The sequence below is a fragment of the Cyphomyrmex costatus genome, unplaced genomic scaffold, assembly GCF_001594065.2.
Source record: "Cyphomyrmex costatus isolate MS0001 unplaced genomic scaffold, Ccosl1.0 scaffold116, whole genome shotgun sequence".
Taxonomy (NCBI): Eukaryota; Metazoa; Arthropoda; class Insecta; order Hymenoptera; family Formicidae; genus Cyphomyrmex; species Cyphomyrmex costatus.
This window is the reverse complement of record NW_017275130.1, coordinates 3,657-14,461: the sequence shown is the minus strand read 5'-3', so window position 1 is coordinate 14,461 and position 10,805 is coordinate 3,657. Positions and strand designations below refer to the sequence as shown.

Here is a 10,805-nt window from a genome sequence, read left to right as displayed (position 1 = left end):
TAACTTTTTTCTTTAACAATTCATACTTATATTCTAATAAATTATATAATGAAAAATAAATAACATATAACTTACTTTATTGTATGAAATATTCCTAAGAGTTAATATTTTTTATTGACACTTTTTTTTATTTAAATATTTGTTTATTTTTTTAACTCATTTAAACGTTAATAGAAATTCTTTTAGACACTTATATTACATATGACAACTTAATTTTATAAATTATTAAATAATTCGCGCGTTTATAAAATTATATAAATGATAAAATTTATACTGAGAGAACTTTAGCAAGTGATAATAACTGAATCACTGCTATCACATCTTTGGTTTAAATGGATACAGTAACTTCTTATAAATGCAATTCGATGACTGCTACGTCACGTCTGACAATGAGTGGATTTGAACGAATAAGATATCTCCACGTCACTTCGTTTAATTTAAAGGAGTAAACAAGGACAAATGCTGGCATTGAAGCATGTCTTTCAGCCGTATTTATTACGTCATATGCTGTGTGATTAGTCAGTTATATGACCTGTAGAAAGTTACAGTAATGTAATAGAATTAGATATAAAATTGTATTACGAATACAATCTTAACTATTTAATGAATTCAAGAATAAGTATATACATGTAAAATAACCTTTTACATATTTAACGTGACTCCTGACGTTGTTGCGCTGGAATAATTTTTGTTCATAAATAAAATATTTTCAAATTATTCTTAAGAACATCTGTAAATATGTACTTGGCATATTTCGGTTTGAATAAAAAGTATATATATGCATATATGTAAAACACATAATGTCTTTATGTAATGTCTTATGCGAAGTTAGCATCGCGTATTTTAATTTTTTTAAATTTTTGGCTAAATCAACACATACTATTAATGAAATCTATCAGGAACTCTAGAACTCGCAGGTGCAAGCAGTACTGTTATTAAAATTTCCGATTTTTAAAGTTAAGGTGCTAACTTCACAGAGACATGTCTTATTGTACATTTAAAATATACAGTTTATAAAAATAAGATATATATAATGTGTTTTTTTTCAACATTTTATCTTATATCATTAAATCTGTTTGCTATGAATATCTCTTTATTTTCATATGACTTGGATAAATCTTACACGAACTAAAGAAACAGGATGTGAATCATCAAATTAACCTAATTCAGAGTTCTGTTTATCAATAATCTCTAAAATAGAAATTGTATCAGAATCTTACTAAAAAAGCTGTTTCTACTTTTATCTATGGTAAAGTAAAATGTTGACCTATTAATATATACTATAATCTGTTTATATCAAAAAATAAAAAAATACAGTCATCTAGTGCAGTTACGCGATCTACTATTGAATGGTAAATAATAAATAATGATAACGATTCTGAATCTTCTCAGCCAAAAGTTGAATTAACTCAAATGCCTCTGTATATAACTGGAAATTGAAATCTCTGGAGCTCGTAGATTTTAAGATGCATAACTGTTTCAATAGGTACTAAATAGGTATCTGTTCTTCATCAATAAAATCTTGGAACTATTGTACACCGTGTATAAATTGAAATGAAAGAAATGTATATTTTCACTTTCACTTATATTGCACTGTGTGTACTAGTTTAAAGAGTTTGATAAAGAACAGATAATTATGACTCTTGTTATGTACATTATATGCACAGTACATTTATTTAATAATTTTAAAGATATTTACATAATACACACACACGCACACACACATACGTATATCTCACTAAACAAAAAATCAAGCTTTATATCTGTCGGGGCCGCTTCCGGCTCTAATTGGTTCTTCGCGATCACGCGATTCCGCGACGAATGATGCCTTGTATGTTGCGTTTCCTCGCACTATTTGGTGTGTATTCTAAATAGGTAAAAAATGCTTCTCCGGCGATCGCCAACCTTTCCGCAATCTCCAAGGAACTCGGGGCGTCGCGTCGGTTGTCCTTGCCTGGGTAGATCCATGACTCCACGTCTCTCTACGAGACGTCTACAATGATGATGCAATAATCACAGAGTTTCAAATGACAGCAACATTAATAACATGTATAGAATAATACGACCTGCACGTACCGGGTTCTTTGATGACGCAACAGCCAAGGCTTCAAAGAATTGTTATTCTCTTCTTGGGATACAGAATCTTCTCTCTTCTGCTGGCGGATGAGACGACAAAAATACACAAATATCGCGTAGTCACCGGCTACGATCGCTCGTCGTCGGCAAAATCTAAACTCAGAACTGTCTTAAAAGTAACTGAAAAATAATTAACTGATTACGAGAAATAACAATTAGCGCACGCTCGCTTGTGCGCTCACTCTTCGAGCCGGATGAATCCAGGATCTCTCTTAAATTATCGCCAAAAGTGACTGACAAAAATGTCACGTTACAACATGTATGTTTACAGGAATGGGAAGTAACTCATTACTTTTGTAACGAAGTTACAGCTAGAGTTACTTTTCTTCAGTAACTTCATTACTTTCTATTCATCTGTAATTATAACTTAACTTAATTACATCTTTTAAGTAACTAGTAACTAATTTAATAGTTACTTTTATAGTTATTTTATATATTTTAAATTTATTTGTCAATTTAGTATCTGGTAATGTCCACTTGGCGCTACAAATGCTTTGAAACATTTAATTAATCAGAAAAAATTAATTTAATTAATTAAATAAATATAAATTTAATTAAAGCGTTCATTGAACTCTTGTACCTGTTTGGTCTATATTTTTGAGTCTAATAGAATTTGAGTCTAAAAGAAAACACATAGTTGCGTATTTAAAAAATTATCCATTTTGTATTCATATTTTTTTTAAAGCAACTATGTGTTTTCTTTACACCATTTGATTTATCTCATTATTCTGTTCACAAAAGTATTAAAGTACGATAATCAAAAAGTCAACAGTTTACGAGTTATTTTGTGTCAATATGTACCAAAATAAAATGTAAAATATCTCGAAAACTATTGGTTTTTTGGTATCTCTACCTTAATACTTTTATATGCAAAATAATTAGAGGAATCACGTTATTTAAAAAAAATTACACAATTCCATTTAAAAAAGTGGAGGTGACCTTCATATCTTTTTAGCACCTCCACTTAGAAAAAAAACAACGTGACTAAAACGTGTCCCCCTCGACACCGTTCCATTTTTATTTGAAACATTTTTGTCTACTGGATTTAGTTTTCGAGATAATCAGCTGGAAAGTTTTCAAATGAACACCCTGTATATGCTTTCATATGTTTAACATTATTTTTGTTTTCATGTATCTTTTTATAACCAATTCAACAAAATTGAATATTGATACGTTTAATAAAGTAAGACGAGATTTCCTTTTATTTGAGACGTATGAGTTTTTTTAATAATAAATAGAAAGACAAATAATGATCATTAAATAAAGAAATAAAATAAATAAATAAATAATGTAGAAATAACTAGTACATAAAAAAATTCAGCTTATTTTACAGATTTATTTTTCATGAATTTGTAACAGTGCTCATCGATTGTCTCTGACTGTGAGTACGACAAAAATCTTTTTTGTATTATTTTGATAAATATCAAATACGTTTATAAATAATATGTGATAATATGATTATAATCTTTGTTATACATAAGCAGGTAAGCATGTATTATATATATATATATATATATACAAGTTACATTTAAAAATTTTTCAGTTTTTATCAGTATATGTCTTTATAGTCTCAAAGAATGTATATACGTTAAATAGTTGTATGCATTTTAACGATGGGAACAAATCTTACACGAAGCGGATGAGCAGGGCGTAACACTAAATCAACTTCCATTCGCAGGTCCTTTAAGTAATCAATGGGCTCCAAGTAGAAATTATGAATCAGAGAGGCTATTATTGCCTTCATCTCCAACATAGCAAATCGTTGGCCTGCAATGTATTATACATATATTTCAAATTGTTTATATAAAAAGATATTAAAAACCCAACTTACCAATGCAGTTACGTGGTCCAGCACTGAATGGTAAATATGAGTAAGGATGACGATTTCGAATTTTTTCAAACAAAAATCTGTCTGGATCAAATATCTCTGGATTTGGCCAAAAATTTGGATCCCTATGGAGTCCATAGATATTAAGATGCACAATTGTTTTAACAGGTATTATATACGACTCTGTGAAGTATATTTTATATTAATTAAAAAATTATTAATTAAAATACATACATCTTACTTAAAAAATAAAAAAAGTTTTTTTTTTCAAAAAAGTATTATGTAATGTTACAAAAACCAAACTATATTATAATATCATATTTTACAAATATTTGTATTAAATTTGATAATATTTAAAAAATATATTTATTTTACTTTGTAACATGTTAAAAAATATACGAAATATTATTTACATACGTAATTTTACATCTTCCGCTGTAATTCGTGATATGAAATAGACGCTGGGATACAAACGCAATGTTTCTTTTAAACATCTATCTAAATATGACAAGTTATGCAAGATATTTATAGTAAATTTCTTTCCATTTTCTTCCATAGCAGTCTTGATTTCATCTCTGACACGATTCTGTGTATCGGAATTGTTAATTGAAAGCGAATTTCTTACCATTCTATAATGCTCATTTAACGAAAGATACCTGAATATCCTTATGTTCAGCTAGTAATAAAAGAGCAAAACATATACCCTTTGCTGTAGTATCATGGCCCTGTAATTACAGTATACGTATCTCATTATGTATGGAGAAATAGAAAAATTTTAAAAAGATTACAGATACATAGAGAACAAAAGTTCGTGCATTTTTTTGCTGACATAGCAATATTCTAGATTTCTACAGTAGCGTGGCGTGTAGTAATGTATATATTATATAAGTCTAATGAATATTATTAGTACAATTTTAATCATTAATATTTGAGCATGCAAATTCTTGTGTCAATAATTGTGAGAGTAGTGTTTTTGCACTGTTGGAGAATAGAACGTGATGTTTTGATAAAATAGAGAATTAATCTTCTTATGAAACTTGTGAAGAATTGGATAGAAATATAATCAGATCATCTATAACATTTGATGAATTTTTGATCCATTCTTCCCGAATTTCACAAGAAATTTAATTCTCTGTTTTGTCAAAATATCACATTGCTCTTCTAACGGTGGCCAAAAAAAAACTACTTTCACTATTATTGACACAACAACTTATATGCCCTAATGTTAATGACAAAATTGTACTAAATCTGTTCATTAGACTTCGTACTACACGCCATTGCCCCTGTAGAAACCTACAGTATTGCTACGTCAGCAGAAAAAAAAGTCGGTGCACGAATTTTTTGTCCATACCACATACTCGTATATAAAATACCTCAAACATAAAAGTGTCCACTTCTTCTCTGATATCTAAATCAGTTAAGAGACCTTCTCGAGACGCCGCTATTAGAAGATCCAACAATGCAAGCCGCTTTTTCCGAACTAAAATTTATAAATTAATGTGTATAAACATGTTAATCTCTAAACAAATACATACTCTAGTACAATTCTATGATATTTTTATTAAGTGACATTAATTTTGTTTAAAATTTAAATTATATTATCATTAATAATATATAAAAATAATTTAAAATATTATATGCCAATTGAAATTGAAGAATAGATTCTAATGATTTTACGTACTTTTAATCGTTTCTACATCACTTGTCTCTGTCATTGTGTTACTATTAAAATTTTTTAAGTATTGATCATTTGTACATTCATGATAAAGTTTCCTTTCTGCAATAATCTAAATAATCATCATATTAATTTTTTTATTAATATAAATACACTAAGAACATATAAAAATATCATATAACAAATTTATATTAGACTTATAGAATTTTTATAGTATAATTTTACGTAATCTATTATAATGAGTTTAAACAAACATTAAAAAATCATTTTTGCATACTTGTTCAGTAAATCCGTGTAGTATTTTCAAAATCTTTGCTTGTTTTCTACCTTTTGGTATCAACGAGAAGATCCAATTATTTTGCAGCCATTGTCTCGTTAACCTAAATCATAATTATATTGAATGATAAATATATTATTTTAAAGAGATGACTGTATTGTTATGTGAAAGCTGTCTTTAATTTTATGAAATCCTTGTAGCATTATAACTGCTTGAAAAATATAATTTGCAATAAATAATAATTAAATTTATGCTAAAAGAATATATCGAAGGCTTTATATAAATATCATCTTTTTAAGACAATTTTGTTATTGGATAAAATATTTTTTAACTAACTTTATTAATTGGATAAAAATGCTGTACTTTTTCTTTTACGCATTTTTTGTTTACATTATGTTATTTAAATATTCAACATTTTACCGTAAACAATTTTTTAAGTTAACAATTTGATAGATTATATACGATAGGGTAGAACAGGGATAGTTGAGCCAAGAGGCAAGTTAGAACATGCAAATATCTCACAACTGAAGTTTTCTTAACTGAAACAATATCTTAGTAACTGGAGGAGGAAGGGAAAACGCATATAAACTCATCTATGCTTGCGTAAGATATAGCGCAGAGACATGGACTACTGAATATGATAATCTGTGTTCATCCGACATTCGTTTTTGTGCATTAAAAGTAAAATTAAAAGTGAAGTATTACGTAAGTATTCTTTTGATTTATATAATAATTGAAGCAACTAAACGTAGGTATTTTTAACATAACTAGCACATTCCTTGCGCGCGCTACACGCGCGATGGTCCATTATGCTCTTTTTAAATATTATGAATTATGTTTCTTTAAAACACTTGTTTTGAAATCAACAACTCCTCTAATTCCTACTAATACAAAATTTCCCTGAAATTTGAAAACCTATAGAATTTTATTATTGTTTTCGATCGCCACATTAATTCTACCATTTTGATAAACAATATTTAGCTTATTTTTTTATTCAACGTTTATGTCGAAAAATTCGACCCACAGTGTAGTTATGCTGGTTCGCGTACAAGAGTAAAGTACATTAAAGCAATCAATTGCCGGGATCATTTTGGTCTCAAAATGTTTCAAGAATTATTTGCTCTAAGAATATCCAGAATCCGATATTTTGCTCATCGTTTACGTCGAAAAATTCGACCCATAGTGTGGCTGTGCTGGGTCGCGTACAAGAATAAAGTACATTAAAGCAATCAATTGCCGGGATCATTTTGGTCGCAAAATGTTTCCAAAATTATTTGCTCTAAGAAAATCCAGAATCCGATATTTTGCTCATCGTTTACGGTATTTTTAACATAAATTATTAATATATTTTTTTAATGTTCATTTTTTATGTTGCTATTGTATATATTTATAGTTTCTTAGTTATATTAAAAAAATATTTTAATCGATATAAGACTAGTTAAACCAAGTGTTCACCAAGATATATCGCAATTGCTTATGATAATTATAAGTTACCTGTACATGATAATTTCGCCCATTTGGTAAACCGCTTTTCGATATCGTTGTTGGAACGCACCTTGGTTTTGTAAAGAAGTGCCCATAGCAGTTTCTACAAATGTAATTTGTTAAGATCCTATAACGTAATCAATTATTTTAACAATATTTTACCCTGTATAATATGTAAATAGATATTATAATTTTATTAATTTATATATTAATATATTGCATTACATCTATTAATTAATATTTCGTGTTTTATCTTTTATCCCAAATAAAATCGTAAATAAAAATGAGATACAATACCGCATACTGCATTCAGCGTATGTTCACTAATAAACGGTATTAAATCTCTTACAACAGTGCCTCCTGAATTCTTTAAAGATTTTGTCATATTTTCGCCCTCCTCGATCAAAATTTCAACAAAATGCTGTAATATATTAAAATGAAATGCTGGAGTTAATATCTTTCGTCGAAATTGCCACTTAGCGCCTAAAACATAGAGAATAACATAAAAAATTGTAGTTCAATTATTAAATTTGAACATATAATATAATACATATATATTACATATAGAAAACCTTGCTTTCCAACATAAATTTCTAATTAATTAATTTTTACTTAGCATTAATTGATTTAAGTTTGTCTCTTCTTTCGTGTGTTCTGACGAAATTTCTCAGTTATTACTTAATAAACATACTAATAAACAAATAACATTTTTAATATTTTCATTATTTTTGTAGAATGCTTAGTCAATAAAGATTTATGTATTATACATAATTGATATCATATTATTAAAGTTTTATTAATTGACAAAAAATTTATTATAAAAAAAGAATCTATAATATATGATGTTTGATTACTTTCACGTAATTAAGTTTATATGTAAAGTATAACAAAATTATTCTTGAAATGTATGCTTGTACACATATATATTCTCTTTACTAAATAAATTTAATCAAAATTTTAATAAACTTTACTGAATGTACATATATATTTTCTGAATAAATAATAATCAAAAAAAGTTGATATTAAAAATAATATTTAGCTCAGTTATAAAGTTTTAATTGTTTATATAATTGGAATTTTCTAGAATTAGAGCAGAATATAATAATAAAATACATATACATTACAAATGTTATACTCTTTCTCACACGTATTATTTTACCTCCACTAGTGAGAAGACCCGTATTGAACCAAGGAAGTAAAATATCATAAATCATACTCTTATTGATATGTTTCATGTTATTTAATATTGCCTGAAATTACAGATGATGAATTAAACATCATTTAACTTAATTTTAATTAATTTATACTTAGAATATCTCAGACATTTTATCACTTTTAAATAATCGGTTTTCATGAATATTTTTTTATTTTATTACCTCCATATCATCCGGATGACGAATAGATACAAAGGCCGTAAAAAATCCCCAAATTTTACAAATCGGATAATATTGATCAGTTATTGTAATCAGAAGTTCCCAGAGATTTTCTAAGAAATACATATATGTATTATAAATTAATTAATTTAGAAAAATTCAATGATAAATATTAGTGATGTTTGTAACATATACATATAGGTATGTACATATGTATGTGTGTAACTAATTAATTTTTTCTAAGTAATGATACTTCATGTATTTCCTTATTTATCACAGTTTGTTTTCTAATGTACCTAAAAAAAAATTAAAATACAAATTATGTACATGCAGTGAGTCATATAATTTGAACCGTTTTATCGAGATGCATTGTGAGCAAGTATCTAACTACAATTTAAAAAACAAATGTTATTACTTAAAAAGATACTGATAACTTTATGTTATTATTAAACACACAATAATATTGATAATTCCATATTTTAAAGTTAGGTAATTAATAGAAACGATAAAATTGTCCATCTACCTAGTGAACCTTGCAGTAACAATATATGACCAATAATTGGATATCCTGGTGGTCCCGGTATACGATTGATAAGGCGCCCATTTCGTCCATAATGCACGTAATAATTATACATTAATATAATAAGAATAATCAGTATCAATGTGATAACGACCATTGTTGATGTGATTAATTATTATAAATATAATTAATATCAGTTTTCTTCAATTTTCTGCTTAATACTTGATTCACACTAACTAAAGTATGTGATATTTGCTTCAAATTAAATTGTTATACTGTTGCTTCAGTGTCCTAAATATTTGTAATAAGTAAAATATATTAATTGTCAATAAAGAAATTTTAAATAAAAATAAAATTTTTTAAATATATAACTGATATAGAATATAATGTATTCAAATTAAAATAAAAATAGTATTGTGATTCTCTAAGAAATAATCAAATTCACACTCTGCCAAAGAAAAATGGATATCTATAACAGAGGACTAGGAAAAATTTAAAAAAGTTTAAACGCTTGTAATATATTAAATAACTATGATACAAAAGTGCTTAAAAACAAAAATAAGGCTTAAATTATTTTGAGAAATTTTTAATGCTAATTGAGCGGGATAATTGATTTTCCAATAGAGGATGATAGAGTGAGAATCTGCAAAATTAAGAAATAAAAAGTTTAGTTTCCGGAGTTGCATGGAGTGAGACAGTTGATGTAGTGCAATGCAATAAAAAGAACATAAAAGTTCAAAGTCTTTCCTTCAAAAATTGTGGAACTCAATACTACAATTTTTCACTGAATTACGTTAATCTGAAAAGAAAAAAAAATAGTTTGTATACGAAGTAATGATAAATTTTAATTTGTAATGTCATCAATTAAAACCATTGCAATTCTGCTTAAGACGTATCAGGTTGATTATTTTACATTACATCTTTTATTTTACATATGTGTGTGTGTGTGTGTATGTGTGTGTGTGTGTGTGTGTGTGTGTGAGAGAGAGAGAGAGAGAGAGAGATAAAAGGAAAGCAGTAGACTATTTGAATCTGCGTGGAACTGACAATTTTTCCAAGCTTTAGCCTCTTTAAATACACGTACATACACATACAACTGTGTATAGCCAAAGTGGATTTGTATATAAACTGAAAAATTTCATTGTTCCTTTTTTGTAATAAGAAAATGTATGTGTGCGCGCGTACACACGCATACATGCACATGCACATGCACACTGATTTGATTGCAAACAATCAACGCGATATGTTTTGAACAGAATTGTAATGGTTGAACTGATAGTCTATATCGTGTATCTTGAAACACAAAAAAAAGGATGGATAAGTGAGCAGATTAGCTAAAATGTTTATAATTTTATCATTGCATACTTAGTGAATTGATTACTTATGTAATTTTTATCTCATTTCAAAATATACATTGGATCCCTGATTACGACACCATTACAAATTACAATTTATTATTATTTTATAAGAAAATATATTTTCCTTCAAATTGACATAACTTAACAAAAAAT

At 27.3% G+C, this 10,805-nt stretch overlaps 1 protein-coding gene across 1 annotated transcript; it reads right to left on the bottom strand.

Annotated features, from left to right (window-relative positions):
- Positions 1-3,724: 3,724 nt before the first annotated feature.
- On the bottom strand, positions 3,725-9,451 carry LOC108777654 (cytochrome P450 4C1-like). Its single transcript, NM_001365375.1, has 12 exons — positions 9,298-9,451; positions 8,778-8,887; positions 8,561-8,651; positions 7,699-7,884; positions 7,411-7,504; positions 5,917-6,019; positions 5,646-5,751; positions 5,338-5,444; positions 4,621-4,689; positions 4,382-4,550; positions 3,968-4,147; positions 3,725-3,903 (listed from the first exon to the last, which is right to left on the bottom strand). The coding sequence occupies exons 1-12, from the start codon at positions 9,449-9,451 to the stop codon at positions 3,725-3,727; spliced, it is 1,548 nt and encodes a 515-aa protein (NP_001352304.1).
- Positions 9,452-10,805: the final 1,354 nt, after the last annotated feature.

Bases quoted from the DNA above. Each gene is read 5' to 3' on its own strand.
- LOC108777654 (NM_001365375.1), bottom strand. From the start codon at position 9,451: ATGGTCGTTATCACATTGATACTGATTATTCTTATTATATTAATGTAT. The intron at 7,505-7,698 runs GTATTGTATCTC...TTACATTTGTAG, and splicing joins TACGCTGAATGCAGTATGCG to AAACTGCTATGGGCACTTCT. The intron at 4,148-4,381 runs GTATGTAAATAA...TATACTTCACAG, and splicing joins AGCGGAAGATGTAAAATTAC to AGTCGTATATAATACCTGTT.